The sequence below is a fragment of the Acipenser ruthenus genome, chromosome 10 (assembly GCF_902713425.1).
Source record: "Acipenser ruthenus chromosome 10, fAciRut3.2 maternal haplotype, whole genome shotgun sequence".
In the NCBI taxonomy this organism is placed as follows: Eukaryota; Metazoa; Chordata; class Actinopteri; order Acipenseriformes; family Acipenseridae; genus Acipenser; species Acipenser ruthenus.
The window spans coordinates 42916052-42934119 of record NC_081198.1 but is presented as its reverse complement, the minus strand read 5'-3'; the positions used below and the strand labels follow the sequence as shown (position 1 = coordinate 42934119).

At 35.9% G+C, this 18068-nt stretch overlaps 1 protein-coding gene across 24 annotated transcripts in view; it reads right to left on the bottom strand.

Annotated features, from left to right (window-relative positions):
• Nucleotides 1-18068, bottom strand: part of LOC117407675 (bromodomain adjacent to zinc finger domain protein 2B-like) — a 67021-nt gene that overhangs the window by 14277 nt on the left and 34676 nt on the right. For 13 of the 24 annotated variants that reach the window (XM_034012833.3, XM_034012949.3, XM_034012859.3 and 10 more), the window contains exons 3-18: nt 13757-13903; nt 13255-13296; nt 10782-10970; nt 9021-9179; nt 8182-8375; nt 7506-7730; nt 6725-7105; nt 5381-6023; nt 4630-4890; nt 4243-4303; nt 3220-3328; nt 2747-2848; nt 1939-2149; nt 1755-1847; nt 1583-1644; nt 1004-1069 (exon numbers count right to left, since the gene is read on the bottom strand). In XM_034012833.3, the coding sequence (XP_033868724.3) occupies nt 1004-1069; nt 1583-1644; nt 1755-1847; nt 1939-2149; nt 2747-2848; nt 3220-3328; nt 4243-4303; nt 4630-4890; nt 5381-6023; nt 6725-7105; nt 7506-7730; nt 8182-8375; nt 9021-9179; nt 10782-10970; nt 13255-13296; nt 13757-13901 (2943 nt within the window). In that variant the 5' untranslated portion in view covers nt 13902-13903. The remainder of the gene's footprint in view (nt 1-1003; nt 1070-1582; nt 1645-1754; nt 1848-1938; nt 2150-2746; nt 2849-3219; nt 3329-4242; nt 4304-4629; nt 4891-5380; nt 6024-6724; nt 7106-7505; nt 7731-8181; nt 8376-9020; nt 9180-10781; nt 10971-13254; nt 13297-13756; nt 13904-18068) is intronic. The other 11 variants (XM_034012884.3, XM_034012891.3, XM_034012963.3 and 8 more) reach the window with 7 other exon arrangements.

Below are 18068 nucleotides of genomic sequence, written 5' to 3'. Positions count from 1 at the left end.
TTTATACTTAACTGGAAGCATAAATAATCGATGGAGACTTTATATATTTAATATCCATACCATGGATTCATAAGAAGCCAGAAACACTAGCTTTGCGATAATAGAAACCTCAGGTTTTATAGGTGTCTAAGTCATCAATGGCTAAAGAATAATTGGTGCAAATAAGTAACTGAGAGCACAGCTGAAACAAAAACCAGAAGACTCAGTAGCTCTCCAGACCAGGGTTGGAGACCCCTGCTCTAAAGCAATCAAAGGGCTATTCTAGAATAAGAGAGCTAAGTAAGCATTTTTATTTTGGATTTTCCAATGAAATGCACAAAATATGTCGTCAGGATGAATATCATATGCATTTCATTTAAAAGTTGCATCCTGCCTTGACTTAACCCAGAAATAACAACCAGAAGGTTTTAAATTATGTTGCGTAATGTAATAATTCCAGAAGGAATACCACTTGTGACACTGAGTTGCCATCTCGGAAAGTATTAAACACCCATAGTGCCTGGGCATAGAGCTTGAGATTTAAAACCTAACCACCGAGTTATACACAGTGGCAAAACTGAGGAAGAATAAATTATGTTAAATTCAAATATGTAATTACAAGCTGTGAAAAATCCTGTTAAGAATGACTTGCCAACTGTGTCAACTCAAATTTGATTTAGGGCTCCTAAAACAGTTTTGAGCTTCCATAATTGTATGAGTATGTAAAACAGTGTTTATTCCACATACTTATGCAAAACTGTTGCTATTGTCTCAAAATTTTCTTTTATGTACATTTAACCATGGTCTGAAGAAGCCAAGACAATTTCGTTTTTAATATTCAATAGCTGTGCACCAAAACCAATTGAGCTCCTATCCAACATAATATTATGTAAAATCAATCTGGAGTAGCATAATTCAGGAATAGCCCTAACTAACACAGGTCTGTGGCACAGTATGTATTTTGTGAATGTACAGCAGGCAAACATCTACTTTGTTCCATGTAACCTCTTTTTTTTCCCCATACCTCAAGAATTTGCTGAGCTCGAAGCTCCTTTTCCATTCTTATTTGCTGGACTCGTTTGATCTTCTCCTGTAAAAATGTTTTAAAAAAAAACTAAAACAAAAAAAACTGTTGTAGCAAATTAAGGAAAAATAATGACTTGTAACCTAGTGCAATGTTCTTGCAAGGAAATGGAATTAAATCAAATCTAACTTTGATTATTGATCTTTCAGGAGCTAATGTACATATATCACAGCATTGTATGTTTCCTGTTTTTAAATTACCTTTTTACACCATCATCACAATAGTGGGATAATGCACTGCAGTCCTTGTTCATTATCCAGCCAATTAAAAGACCAGCAAGCTGCTTATTACTGCTTATAGGTATGTACTGTATTAGTACGTTTTTGTTAATAATATGTCTATAACACCAGAAACATATCTAAGTCTTTACTCTAAGTGCAATGTTTTATGTAAGGAAAATATAAAAGTCTGGACCTTTGTGTCTTAAATTCAGTTCTAATGCGAGTTTCAATATTAAAAAGTTGTGTACACTTAACCAAATTGTATAGGATGGCTTTGTTTAAAACTCAAAAATTATACCTGCTGTTTTAAAATCTTCATTTGCTCCTTCTGTTTTCGCCTTTCCTCAGCTGCCATGATTGCTAAAAGAAAAATTAAATGATTGTGACAGACTGCAACAGGTAATTACGCAGTGGTTAGTTGAGTTTGAAAGTAGGCTTGTTTACTGAGCCACAGGAAGTGAGCTGTCTACCTTGCTGTTTCCTTGCTTCTTTAGCAGCGCGTGCCAGTGCTTGCTTTTCAAGTTTCCGCATCAGTTTAATCTGGGCTGCTTGCCTGGCTATTTCTGCAAAAGAACAGTTTGTTTTGGAAGTTACTAAATTAAGTACAAATCTTAACTATGCTGTAATTAGCTCAAAAAATGGTGAAACTCTCACCTTGAGCTTCTAGTTTTCTGATGAGTTTTGCATCAGTGTTGCTGAGGATGTCAGAGGCCCCAACATTAGGAGGTCGCCCTTTCCTGCGCCTCATTCTAGAGCCGTCACCGGAACGCGTTCGTTCTGGGTTTGGGGGGCGCCCCTTTCGCCCCTCCATAGCTCGTATACGAGGGAGAACCTCCTCCTTGTTCAACAAGCTCCACTGCATACCCTTTAAAAAGAAACGGAAAGATCTCAATGACAAACTGCCAGAAACAATTTTCTAAACTCATGCAGTAACACAAGCATAATTACATAAAACATTTAAAGGAATAATATTTTAACAGCCAGAAATAGATCTATACGTAAAAAAATCTGAACAGTCCACTGGCTTCATTCAAAACACTGGAATTGTTACAATAAATTTAGACCACAAAATTCCTTGGGTTACTTGTAATTTGCTATGTAAATTTTGCTTCCTTCTAGCAAAATCTTTTAGCCAGTAGCATGTTGAGATCTGTATAGATATGCTGGCCTCTAAAACAATGATTTAAGTTATAATGCATGGCCCTTGAGTCCTTGACCATGGTGCTGTTCATCAGAGTGATTTCCACATAGGGCTTAAACAATTCAGCACTATGTTTTTTTAACCCTATCACTGTATTTGTGATGTCTTGGTATCCGTTTTATCCACACCTGTGAAATCAAAAAAGCACTGCTGTACTAGTCCACGAGTTGTGAAATAATTGTTTGAGGTCCCTGCATTATTGCAGATTGGCTCCTGAAGTGAATGCAAAAAACTGACAATAAAATATAAAAACATTGTCACCTGAGGTCCATCTCTGGCTTCATAGAAGTCCCCAACCCTTATTTTTGCACTGAAGCTAAAATTATCTCGCGTGATGTCTGTTATTCCATTTCTGGTAAGGTACTACAGAAAAGAAAATAATGACTTCAGTGAGACAAAGAATCCAGTTTGCAGGAAGAAACCTTCAAGCTTCCCACTTACATTAACATGGAAACTGGTTGTTGACTAGAAAGTTATTTAGGGTGGTATTGATAGATCAGGGTTGAAAAGTAGTATTCCTAGTTTTCAATGAGCATTGCTTCTTGGTTATTTTAAATCAGAGACATGCCAAGCTGTTATAAGCATGACAAGTAGATCAAATAAATAAGCAATACTAACTTAAATGTACTAGCAATGCTAACTCCAACAATAATCTACCAATACCACCTTAATAACCTTTGTATCAACATCTGATTCCACCATTAGTTTGTGTTACTGTTAACTGAATAGATTACCTTCATTACTTCAGGGTACTGTCGCAGTTTCTTTCCACACGGGGCATAATATGCTACCTCCCCTTGCAGACGGCCACCAATTTCTCTTATCCTTGCCTCTCTCTGCCATCTGTTGAAACACAATATTTTATATGTTATGTAATGTGTTTGCTGAAGTGTGGTGCCCCTGTAAAATGTTAATAAAATAACTGAAAAATTTAGAAAAGTGATCTTTGTGTAACAGAAGAGTTTAAAGTAATTGAGTAATCTTCATATACTGTAGATTCATAAGACTGGACAGAAGAAAGCAGACACTGCACTGGGAATATCAGGGATACTTGGAGAATTAAGTGTTCAGACAAAAGTTTTGTTTAGTCTGGGCAGCTGCTGTAAAGAAGCATTCTGCAGGTTTCCAGGATGCATGAAGATCTATTGCTGGTATTCTTAATCTTGTCACCTCCTAGTGATGAGGATCTAAGGCTGACTGGCTCAGCGCATCTGCTGGGAGTTCTCTTCTCTTTCCCTGCCACTAGACAGGTCCCTTCGGGAATCGGCCACTTCTGTAATCTGATGACCTCCTTGAAAAACCTAAAGGAGGTTTGTGCCACTCTCAATGTTTTAAACTAATACTAATAGCATTTAAATGTTCTTGTGGCTCCCTCAAATCACAATTTAAAACAAACAGACACACTGTTTGCATGTTGTTATACAACTGTACAATACTTCTGAAGTAACTGGGTGAGAAACTTGAAATCTGGAAGAGTCGCAATAAAATGACTGTCAATAACAGGTGAATCAATGCATCTGCTATCAACCACCAGGGTGTTGCTGTCAGTAATCAGAACCACAGGGAATATAAATGTTTAATATTTTTAAACTGCAGGATTTGCACTGATAAAGGGAAAATAAAAAAATAAAAAAAATGTCTATTTGAGAAGATATATTTACAGTAACGGCTTCATTTACTTGCAGATTACAATTGTCAATTGTAATAATTAAGATTATTTCTTATGATTTACGCTTCTGTGACTAGGAATATCATACCCATATTCTAGAGGAATTCGTATCTCCCGTTCATCAGTTACCCTTCTCCTTTTAGCAGATCCTGTAAATAAATAAAAAAGTCACAATTGAAACATGTTCAGGTTTTTCTTGTTATTGCCACAGAGGGATTTATACGCATAACAAAAAAGGCCAATAGCAAGGATCAGCCACCACACTGGTTCTGGCTTTTAATACATATATGTATTTATTTTAATCTGAGTACAAACTGAAATAATAATAATTCCTTATCAAAGTAGATTAACTTCTGGGCTTCAAACCACAATTATAAAATCACTAAATCATAATTAATTTAAGAACATCAGTCAAGTTCACATTTGAATGTCCAAATACGGCAGATAATATTCTTAAACTGGTCTCTATAGTTACCTGGTGATGTGGAGTGAGTGTACGAAGACGATGGAGTGCTGCGATAGGCTGGTGACCCTGGCTCAGTCAGTAAGGCAGAAGGAGCAGAGTTCGGGGCCTTTATTACTTGAAGTTTCAGAGGTGTACAGTTGGTTGGTGAAGGAGCTGTTTTATTTAGTTTTAAAGGAGTTTTCTCTCCTTCAGTATCTGTTTCCATCTCCTCATGGTCCTTTTCATCATCCTCTGAACCATCCGAGTCGGAATCAAAATTGCTTTCAGACTCTGAAAAATGTATACAAAGTTGTACTAACTTACATACTGCATATCTCCATTTATCAACATCATTTACCACATTTTTTCTTTACGGTTTTATAATGTCACTGTTCCCTCTAAATTAACACTTCATTTATTATATTTATTTACTTATCTTTGTATTTAAATCTCAGCCTTCTAAGTCAACACATTCATTCATTGTCTTATTGAATATTACAAAATCAACCAATCATGTTTGATTAGTTGTATTCAAATAAGTCGTTCAATTGGATTCAAAAATAAACATTAAGTGCACTCATTAACTCAGAGGAGTTGCACTTCTACAGTAGGACAGCAATACAAATGCAAAATATGTTAACATGGTCTCATGTGCTGAAGGCATGCCTTAATATTTTCTGGCAGCTTCTGCTGTCCTCTAGTTGTAACCCATAACCAAGCAATATCCACAAAGACAGTTTCTACTGACTAAAGGGAAACCAACCAGATTAGGCAAACCCACCTGACTGGCTGTCATCAGAATCTTCCTCGTCCTCGTCATCCTCGTCATCATCATCGTCATCATCGTCTTCATCATCCTCGTCCTCAATGGAATCATCCGAGTCCTTGCTGCTGGGAAAGTCCGACTCTGCTCCCCGGAACTGATCCAGCAAAGACTGCACTAGGTGAGACGGGGCTTTTCCTACAGGAGTTACCTTAGCACCGATTGCCTTATCTTTCCCGGACACCCTGGATAAAGCAGGAGAGGTAGATGGCCTGGTTGGCATCATCTGATTGCTGGAATGATTTTTTCCACTTGTACACAGGTTTACTGGTGATGGAAAGGATGTGCTGCTGGAATTTAGAACTTGCTTGTCATTGGGCTTTGGCTGACTTCGGGATTTGGTGGTAAGTGCTAAGGGGGCATCCTGGATGGCACTCTGGATCACCCCGTTGGGTTGATGATGCCCCAGAAGTGTATTAGAGAGGAAGAGATTTGAATGGTTGCTGTTAGCAGGGGTCAGCTTCTGGCTGGCTGGGGAATCTGTGGTAGGTTTAGGACTGTACAAAGCTGAAGCTACTTTCTTCTGGTTCTTATACAATTCTTGTTGTTTCTTCAGTTGCACTGGAAATGCTAGTTTGAACTGTTCCTGCAAGTAGAAAGACTGAAATAGTATAAAAAAACAAGCAATTTACTTTACTCTATACTGAAGACGTATTTATAAAGTGAATTGATGGGTAGAGGATGGGTAGTTTATAAACTACTTTAGCAATTGTACAATACCAAAAAAAATCATTTAAAAAGTAACAGAATTGTTGTTTGATATAATTTTGCTTTCAATGGCATTGTCCATTTAATTACATGCTTGTCTCTGTCCAGCAATGATAATAAGACTAAACACATTGTAACTTTCATTCAATTATAAGGCCACACTGCATGAAATTCAATCAGATAGCTGAAAATAATACTTAGCAATGTCTTACATTTGGAAAGTCTTGTGACCTTTAAAAAAACCAGGCTGTCAGACATAATGATAGCCTTGGCATGAGTGACTATACAATTTGACTATAGAACGTTTTTTAATCTTACATTTAATTTTCTTTTTAAATCAACCAGTCTTTAATGCAAGGCCATGCATAAATAACACTAGTGTGTGGCGGTCTTTAACTGCAACCAGTATGAAGGTGTTTTATAAAATTAAGGGGAAAAATGGTTTATACAAAAAATGTTGAATGAAGCATTAACTAAAATGCCATTTAAGAAAAAAAAAAACTGACAACTTTTTGAAAGTAAACCAGAACTCCTTGTTACAAAACTGTCTAAAGTGATAGAAAACATTCCCAAAGGCAGTACCAATGAACTAACCTGCTTCAATCTCAAATCATTAATCTGTGAGCCAGGCTCCTCTGTTGTGTTTTTATTCCCTGTGTTGAGAATTTCCAGTGAAGTAATAAGTGGCTTAGGAGAAGCCTCTCTTCTTGCTTGAGTGACCAAAGCCAAGGGTTTTGTAGTGGCCGTGAGCCCTGTGGAATGAATGACACTCAGGTGCTTCTTTCCCGTCTCCTCCTTGGCCTCTGAGCTTTGGAAAACAAGGGGGAGTTGCTGTGACAAAACCTGAGGCTGCTTCAGAATCTCGGGATCAGAAGCAAAATGTTGCTGTTGGTTTGTCTTTTTGTCCTGGGGTTCTTTATCTTCAACTGCCTTTTGGCCATCCTTTGTGGCTTCTTTCACATTTTGCATCAACACCTAGAAGCAGAATTTGAAAGAATGCTATTCAAGCAATACCATCTAATCCAGTAATGGTCATGATGGGGTAGCTAAGAATCCAGAGATATGAAGCCAAGGGCAGTTAAATTACCTAATAAGGTCTTTAACTAATGACACAATTTAAATGTATTATGTAGCTACGTCTAAAGCATCAAAATGATAACAGCGCAACATTAGTACATTCCTTAGTTGGCATCTTAACTAAATTTAGGTATATTCTATGATCACTGTATTCAATTTATTGCAGGCAGTAATCCTAAAATACCATTTCACTTTCAAATGGTCAGCATCTAAAGACACCAGGAAGTACTTGAAATTCCCAACTGTACTCTTTAAACACACATATTTACAAATCATTCGTTAATTTTAATATCTGTACCTTTGTCTTGTCTTTCACTCTCGCTTCACTTTCAGAGTCAGAGTCATCGTCCTCACTTTCTTCATTGCTTTGATCATCATCATCCTCTTCATCATCGTCATCATCATCGTCTTCCTCTAGGTCTTCAGAGTCACTGCTACTTACACCTTCACTAGAGGTATCCGATGATGAGCCAGACTCACTATCGCTGTTACTGGAGCTGTCGTCAAGCTTCTTTCGGAGTTTCTGCAAAAGAAAATCAGTTTTGACCCATCTTTTTCTTCAGGGTTTTTACTTATAACAAAACATTTGTTACAGCTTGTTTCTGAGGTTTTAAAAAATGTAAAACATCAGCCTTACAGGCAAACAAGAAATGTGCCGGATTACAAACGTTTTAAAACATGCCAGTGTATGGAAGTTTTTTTTTTTTTTTTTTTTTTAAATGTCAGTACCTTAACATGCAATGAACACATTTTAAAATAAACTTCTCTTATAGAAGGTACCTCTACTCTGTAGACTACCAAATGTATCTTTTATTTATTTTCACATGGTCGTAAGCTGGGTTAATACTACAATACCAAGATGCAAAAATATTAAGTTAAAGTAAAATTATCCTCACTCATTGAACAGTTAACTATTCATTATGAATAATGTATTTCTAATAACAAACAAACATTGAGCCCTGTATTTCCTTTACCTTGTCTTTAGGTTTGTCAGCAGCTTTGTCCTGAAGCTGACTATTAGTTTGCTCTTGGTTACATTTCCGATCTCTTCCACTAGAGTTTGCTACTTTTGTTTGCCCTGATGACCCTAATACTGTGACAGCCGTTGCAGACGTGTTCATTCCAGATGGCAGTGTAATGCTGCTCCCATTTACGGCACCATTCATTCCTTAAGGACCAATTACAAATATATATATATATATATTATAGATCATTAAAACCAATTACTTTTCTAAGGCAACACAAAACTGTTACACAATTTGCAGATATAAAAACAACAAATACCCATTTCATTCTTCGTAGGTGATGCACTTTTCATTAATTAAATAAGCACGCTTCAGGCAAAGTGTATCAGTGGTCAAATATGAAACAAAAGACAGGGATTATCCACCACTGCACTATATCTGCTTTTCATTAATATATTCAATTCTCTAGCAACTGCTTCTGAAATGGTCATTACATTTACATATTCTATGTTACATATGCCTCTTGGGCCCATTACATATTTGTGTTTAATTTAACCAAACCAAAAGATTTATCATCAGGGATATAGATTTACCTTTTAATAAAAACACATAGACAATAGCACTGGCCATAAGAGCTTTCTCCTTAAAAGCTTTGGGAGCAATCCTGAACACTCTGTGACTTTCAGCCCAGTCCAGTCACTGACAATTCTACAGAGTTGTACCAAACTGTGTGTTTGTATTCTTGAGAGAACCAAACTCATGACGCTTATGATCTGCAGTCAATTTCAAAAGGCAGGTAAAAGGCTAGTAAACCGGTCTGCTACACAGCTTCCCCCTCTACAGCATACCTTTCTGCGCTCCTCGGCCATTCTTACTTGCTGTCCGCGATTGGAATGAAATGGAATCGTGATTCTGAACTGGAGCAGCAAACAGAGGTGGCATTCCCAGAAGAGGTGGGAAGAAAGCTGCACCAGCACGAGCGTGGGCATCTGATGTTCGCCACCATTCTGAACCAAAAGAGAAACAATCTCACTGATTACATCGAAATCAATGCAGGCTAAGCATTCTGCAGCAGCACATTGAAAAATGCATTTTACAAAATTATTTTGCAGGACATCCCAGCAGAGTTGTCACATCTTGTTGTTGGTGTAGTTCTAACTACTAGCTGTTTACAGCTCGGTGGACAGAGTCCTGAGAAGGTGAAAGGATTTGTCCCAAGGTCATATAGCAAGTTAGGAGCTGCACAGGAGATGGAAAAGTCTAACTGTCTTATTCCTGGTCCTAAGCACTCACTGCTGGATCATACTGCCAGACAGAAATGGATATATATATATATATATATATATATATATATATATATATATATATATATATAGCATTCATCTTGTTAATGAGAACATGCAGATGAGGAGAAAGATGAAATACTCTAGACCACGAAACCACAGTAACCAAAAAATTATCTTCAGTAATGAGACCATTTTCTATTCTGAAATCTAAAATGATTTCCGTTCTGAAAATGTAATTAGAAATCCTCGGAGCATCCCTAGCCAATCCTGTTACTCTATTCATTCAGATTCTATGACCTTTTCTATATTTTGTATAGAGGGGTTATCGAGCATTGTAATGTGGAGCACTAAAATGCTGGAATCAACACCGATTCAAAATTAGGGAAACGTTTTGACAAGAATATTAAGAAGAAAGAAGTCATTTAAAAAAAACCTGTGAATTGGAAGCTGGAAGATGTTGTAGATGTAATTGTCTTGTATCCTCATTTTTCAGTATATTTCATGCAGGTATGCCTTTATTATTAGTTTATTTGGCAGACGCCTTTAGCCAAGGCGAACTGACAAAGCAACCATTTTTGTCTTTGATCTAAAAGCTGCATAGATCACAAAAAACCTTTGATTTCTATCATTTATTATCAAAGCTTTCGTAATTACAATTCAATCTGCATTATATGTAGCATGTTCGTTTTGTGTACCGTCATAAGAAATCAATATATAATACAAATTCTATTTTATATATCTGTTATTGAAATTTAATAAATGAGTACAGCAATCAATACTGAAACATTTTTAAAAGGTCTCAATCAATGTGCATGCATTTTATACAGATTTCATTTAACATACCTGTGGCTTAAGGGTTAATATCATATATTTTGCAGAACAAAAGACACAAATCTTTATCTTAACTTGCAGCTAAAAAAGAGAAACAATCATGCAACCTGAATATAGATAAACTACACTGCTAACACCTTCACCAGTTCATACAAGCCACAAAGGTATTTTAATAAAGTCAAATACTGCTTGTTTAGATTAGACACAGACTTTCCAGAACGTCACAGACATTAAAATCGTAACAAGTCCTTACAGTATGCCAGAAAATATCACAAATGAAGTATATACGGTAGCCACAAATTCCCAATGGTATGACAGTTATCAATGCATGCTTCCTTTGTATTCTTTACTATATTGCTAGTATCCAGTTAATAGGTCAGTTATTTAGCTGAAGACAAGTCAGTGCATTAAAGGCTCTAAGAAGTCTTATCCGCTTTACGCATCTTTTAGTTTTGACTCGTAATTTAGCAATGAAAGTGTTATTAATATTACCTGGAAAAGGTCCGAGCTGAGGATGTGTCGCTAAGGCTGCAGATGCACCAAGTGTTCCCAGGCCTCCAAACTCTGAACGCCCTGAGCTTGTAGTGTAGAGACCGAAGGCTGGGTGACTGACCATTGGAAAGGCACTTGATACAGTGGACAAGGTGAATGGCTGATCCCCGGCTGCCCGGAACAAATGCCCTAAAAGATATATGAAATCAAATAGGTTGTTTCTTAGATTGCTTCGCAGGAAAACAATAAAATAATAATATTTGTACCTCCAAGTAAAGATTTGTTATAGTATTTTTTTTTTTTTTTTAAATAAATAAATAATGCATTTCCCCCTTGTCCATAGTTATACCCTGTGGAGACATGGAACATTTTCTGACATTAAATTAAACGCAATATAAAATTCATATTTTCTTCTTGCTGTTTTTACTCCTTACCAGTCTTATGTGTTTTTAATAGTGCATCATCTAGAAGGCTTTCCCAGTACACATAATTTCCAGCAAATTGCAAAAAAAAACCCTCAAATACACACTTTAACAAAATTGCGCAAAGCAAGTGAAAGACACAATTTTATTTAGGCTAATGTTATCCATACAAAACAGTTATAACTACATAACTAGTATTTATTGTAATAAACAAGCATGATGAAGGTGGTGGTCGACCATATAAACTAAGTTAGTATTCCTGAAATGTCTATGGTTGTCAGTCAGTCAGTGGATCTATTCATTAGCAACTGTAATAGCTGGTTAACTATTACAGCTGGAAAAATGTAGATGATTTTCAGAAAAATACAGATTCATTATACTGGCGAGATGCGTGCTAGCTTACAAAATGGAAAATCTACACTTTGAATGTCATTATAATAAGCTGAATATTTAAACCCAGGCTTTGGAAATTCTACCAACCGATACAGAGATAAATGACAAAGTATTACCCAAAAGGCCAGCATCCGTTTCTATAGTGCTGGTGTCCAAGTAACAAGGAACGACATCTGCAAATGCCTTTTTAATATTAATGCATTTCAAGCCACCGCATAATTAAATCAGTCTTTTAAGGAGAGTGAAGAAGGACAAAAACCAAAAGAGAAACGCACATGCAAGAAGTAGGATTGCTTGATATTGTCTTCTACATTTCATTTAGCTCAAATACCATGAAAGAACACTAGTAGCCTATTTTTTAGATGATCCCAAAAGGACATTCATTACCTGTTTAACTCTTTTATAACCAATGGAAACTAGGTTGACTGTAATTCATGTAAATCACATTCATTTTGTGATTAATAAGTTCTGCAGTCTTTTCGTAAGCTTAAAAGGATTTTCATAACTAAGGTGCTGTTATTGCTTTCTCTGATTGATGTTTTATTACTACAGACTCTTCTCATTTAAAACATAATAATAATAATAATAATAATAATAATAATAATAATAATAATAATAATAATAATAATAATATGAGTTCATTTTGTGAACATTCCTTTGCATATATTTAGTCTTTTCTTATTCAATTTTAACAATCTGTTTTAAGATATTTTCTATCATGTTTACAACCAACGCTTTTTTCCCTGAATATATTACCCTGATAATATTCATTATTCATTTCAAAGAAAACAAGCAGCTGTATATCAGTCTTTCATAGGAGACAGGAAATTCATTTTTAAATATTTGAGCGCACATTGCGACTGAGCCCCATGCACAGTAAGAGAGAGAGTCTAATCTCAAAGCTACTTTGCTAGAAGAGTGAGACAACCATTAGTTTACTGTATTGATTTTCCCACATTCACATTTAGAAACAGAATACTGCATATTGAATATACTGTTGTTGTTTTAAAGTATTGCTCAGTGTGACAATAATTAACAGATGGAGGCCTTTTAGATAATAATTTCAGTAAAAAAAAAAAAAAAAAAATGCAAATAAATATTTTATTTGTGTTTAACATGTACCGTTTTAAACTGCTAGTAGATATTCCTAAATTCCATGTGGGACAACGCTCCAGCATTTAGCATTTATTTTATGGTCAGAATACTCTGACAGATTAAAAGTATCAAACACATCCGCTGCATAATAGCTCTAAAAATCAGTGATTGTTCGCAGCCTGGCAGAAATGTCAAATCACACAGGCTAAACTGCAGTCTGTCAAGAGACATCTGAAAGGGTACGGTTCTTACAGGTGCCATTAAATGGTGGTATTTATTAAAGCAACAACTTTACAATTTCCTCAAGAACTGTCTAAACTGTCTCCCTTCGTAAAGAAAGAAAGAAAAAAAAAGATTCTATCTATTCTTGGGGACAAGCTGCCTGCCAACCATACTAATTCTAGGTATTTTATGTGTGTTACTTGAAACATAGACCTGATCTACAGAGGGCAATTTTTATAAAAATTCAGAGCTGGTGGCTTAAAACAAAGAACGTTACAGCAATTGTTTAGAAATTAATTGTTCAAACATTTTCCAAGTTGTAATTGTTTCTAAACACTTACCATTTTCAAAGATATTCATGCCAAAAATAGCGAGGCCAGCTGCTGTGTTGATACAGTAAGTAGGGTGCGTACAGTGTAAGATTAGTTATTCAGTATATAAGTGCTTTCTATATACAGTACACAGAAATGTTGCACACATGTACTGAGGCTTCCTCCCTGTTGTATTATATTATAAAAAATAACAGCCCTTCTAAAGAGGGCGTCTCATGATGGCTTATTTAACACATTCCCAATATGTTAGTTTAAACGAATAAACGTGTTTACTCCTAAAATCTAAACTTTTAGGAAATTAAACAGAACCTATCATCCCTGCTAAACACTTTTATCCCTGTCACTATCTGTGTGCTTTTGGAAAACATTTTGACAGAAGAAATATATTTTTTAAAAGTCATGCATGTATTTACAACATACAGTACAATGCATTCATGAGACGTTAATGTCATGCATCATTTTGAGGTATGCTACACCCCAGCACTGTCTTGGGGTTAAAGATGTTGCTTACCGCAGGTGGTGAGTGTGGAGCTCAGTGCAGTGGCCCCTGTGGATAGACTGCCTTTGGAGGGTGCTGTTGCTGTGGCTGTGGAGGAGGCAGAGGGCACAGAGGAGGAGGCTGATGGTGGGGAGGCCAGCCGCTCTCCAGACTCCATTACTGTCAAACACACAATTCAATGAGCAATTTTAGAAACCTTCTTCATTTCCTTTTCAATTCCCTCAACAATTCTTGATTTTCATGACTGAATTAATCTGAACAATATTCCTAGCCTGGTCCTCATAGTAATCTGACATAAAATAACAGATTTTTCAGACACAGTAATATTTAAGTATAAGTATTTAAAGTCCTCAACTGAGCTGTAGCTATTCTTCTTGACTTCCTGTATTAAAACCAACCTTAGGAAGGTCATCAAGACTACTGTAGGTATTCCAACCACTGCTAATGCAAAGCTGCCAGGTCTCAAAATAATTAAGAATAAAGGATTCGGCTTTCTTATTTGCATTTTCACACTAGATCTGACACACTATATCAAATACCCCCCCCCCCCCCAATTTAACATATTGGAACAGATCCTATTTTACAGTCCAACCTTGTTATTGTATCATTACACAAACAATGTCTAAATCTCCCCAGTGATTTTGCTGTGCTGCAGTAACAGAATTGGCGATTAAATCGTTCTGAAACAAAGTCATCTACTGAATATCAAGTAACAGCTCCTGAGCACTAAGTACGATGATGAGACACAAATTAGCCTGTGCACGCATTGCATAATAAAACATTCCGATTATTTTTTCTAAACACAACACTATCAGCTGGTGTCTAATGCACTGCTAAGGATGAACAGTATAGTATCATCTAATTCATTGACAATGAGTAATGTACAATTATAACCCTACAACTAAATCCCTAGCTTTCCAAAAATGGAAAGACCCTTTCCATGAATCTGAATGAGAAGTTCTACACTTCAGTACTAAATCAAAAGCTATGCACTTACTGTAACACCTCTTAAAATGCAATACACAGCTACCATTTTCCAATCACTCATTTAGCTTCAGGCGTATAATTAAAAATTGATTCATACTGAGAAATAAGCAAAATGCACTTAAGTACAATGATACATTAAGTTCTATTAAAAAAAACACTACAGTAGATGTTTTAGGGAATTTCATAAAATAAAACATATATTTAGGTTTTTACAGTAGATAGCATGACAACTGTTTCCAAAACACATCCAATTTGAATCACTTATTTTCTCTTCAACACATCTTTTTTATACAATGCAATTTCACATCTTTTGGGTAGTACACCATCCTTTCTTCAGAAGAAAAGATCTGCAGTATTGTGTAATGTATCAACATGCCATTGTGAATTATATTATTTATCTTCTAATTCATGTTAGTATTGCATTGTGGTATTTCCCCAACACACGTGAAGCTGTCTGCAATGTTCTTTTAGGAACGATCATTCCTCTTGAGCAAGCTCACCTTTATTTTATTGAAGGACGATATACTGTACATCACAATTACCTGTCTCATTTTCTTAATTTCTCTCAGGAATTGTATGAACAGTTCAGGGTTACACTAATGGAAAGGAGAACAGTTGTTTGACATCATCAGTTACGTTTGAAGAAAACAAAATCCTGTGATTTCTACTTTACAGCCTGGATCCGTTTTTATGACCGTTTTTATGAATTGCCTTCAGCACATGGACCAGTTGCAGAGTTTACTGACTCTTCTGTTAAAAAGCTTCAGGGTGGAGTTACTAAAACAAACTAAAAACAGGATATTAATAGAATTGCTTCCTGTTCAAGGCTCATAGAAAACTGTCAAATATTCCAATTTCCATTCACTCTTGACTAACCATGCAATCACAAAATATGTGAGAATGTCATTCTTCTTTAATTCCCTTTTAATATGAGTGGTAGCATTTAATACTATCCTGCTGTACCACTACCGTATGACTACTACTAATATTAATGTAAAATCACTGCTGGATCAACAGGAAGAAAATTGCAAATACATGATTTAACAATGCAGAAAAGAATATGCCATCACTTCAGCGCTAAAACAAACTTTTGTTTTACTTTTTTTTAAATGAAAGTGATTAACTAGAACATATTTAAAATATAATAATAATGAAATCAACAGTTTAATTAACCTGCAATATTTTGTAAATGGAAGAGTTTTATTATTATTTGTTTAATTAACAGACGCCTTTATCCAAGGCGACTTACAGAGACTAGGGTGTGTGAACTATGCCTCAGCTGCAGAGTCACTTACAACTACGTCTCACCCAAAAGATGGAGTACAAGGAGGTTAAATGACTTGCTCAGGGTCACACAACGAGTCAGTGGCTGAGGTTGGCTTTGAACCAGGGACCTCCTGGTTACAAGCCTGTTTCTTTAACCACTGGACCACACAGCCTCCTTTACCTACATTATAACTGGATTCATTGCACTACAATGTACAAGTCATTTTCAAAGGAGAAAAAAATCCATGTTACTCTAATGTATTTAAATGATTAGTAGTTAATGCATTCCCTGATAAAAATCATATCCACAAATGACATTTGAAACATAATGCAGTATACCATAGTCTACAGGAAATAAAATGGTCAAAATCCTGTAGTTTTCTTTTTTTTATAGCACACCCTATACACACTGTTTAATTCTATTCTTAAATACTGTAAATCATTAATGTGGATTGTGTTGATCAAACATGTTTATAGTGGTGTGAATTATGCAGCTCTAAGAAAAGTAACAAATCAGAGTGTCTTGCCCAATGTCTTATTATCCAGGACTGACAGATGGCTGATGCTAACAGTGATAATCCTGCAACAGAGTCATCAGCATGGATCAGCAGTAATCAGACTGCGGACGCAGTGTCTTTTCAGCTAATGGAAGGTGCAGGCGAGAGGAAGCATATTATACAAAATGCCTTGACCCCATTCAAAGTCAGAGAGCTGCAAGCTAGCCTTTCACTGCTGATGTATTTTTGCCTGTTTACAGCCAAGCAACCACAATTTATACAACATCTTGTTAAAGCAAGTAGTCGCGGTCAACATACAGTGCACTTTAGCCATAGTCAGCCAGTGAAATGATAACCAAGTATTCCAATTGCTTTTGACTCCTTACGGGCTAATGATTAGCTGTAGCCCTGGTATTATTTGTGCAAAGTCAGTCTCTTCAAGCATGAGCTCAGCTCAGTAGTCTATCTGCTTGGTTGCCTGGTGACACCTACTGCTTTCATTTACCTTCACAAATTACCATAAGTGTCCCAGAAACACAATTAGAAGGATGTCTGCAACAGAGGACAAATAGTGGCAACACTGTTTACAATGAAGGATCTATTTTTGTGTGTATAAAAAAAAAAAAAAAAATTATATTTCAAAGATTGATTAATGCAGGAGAATGAAATGTTAACCTGCACTGTACGGACAATAGAAAATATGAATTTAAATAAGTAATCCACTTAAAAATAAATTAATATTATGGATAATTGATTATTCATTTTTTTTATTATTATTGGGCTCTTTTAAAATTATTTATTCCCAAAAGACCAGGATTGCACACTTTACTATAGCTAGGAAATTGAAAGCTTTCTTAGGACAGTTTCAGTGGGTGCAGCAGGAGTTCAATACATCGAAATGCCAACCTCCCTAGAGCTTCAAATACAGCGTCAGACCTGACATCCTTGCTTTTGATTCACTTTGCATCTTTGATGTTTTAGTTAAAGTGCCAGAGAAGATACCAATAACATCTACCCCCATTCACTAGATGCTGGGTTAAAACTACAATGATTGATTTCACTAGGGCCTGATACAGTCTTCAGTTAGAAATCAGTCCCTCTGACTTAGAATAGATACTGTACTTAACTTGAGCACCAGAGTAAAACATGGCTTCTTTAAATTCTACTTTGAGAATTCTATTCTACATGAATACTTGCTGTACAATTACAGTGTATTGAAGTAATCTGCTGGTATTTTAAATAATATTGTAAAAATTGTTTAAAACCGGTAGTACTGTAGTTTTCTTAAATCAAAAGGGGGGGATCAAATCATGTGGCAATATCGTACAGAACAAAAAAATACGAGAATGTGTCTTGTTTTGTACAACCGAACCTATTCAAGCAGTGTTGAATGAAGCTCTCGGAATAATATGTTTGGAAGACAAATTCGTTTTGATAAATGGGGGTAGGGGCTTAATTTGAGCCCCCCTACATGTACTGTTCTTCCATCATACTATTCTTTCTTCTGTGCACACATACCTTTTTAATTTGGCATGATGGAGATTCTAAAGAATGTAAAGCCTGAAAATAAAGGA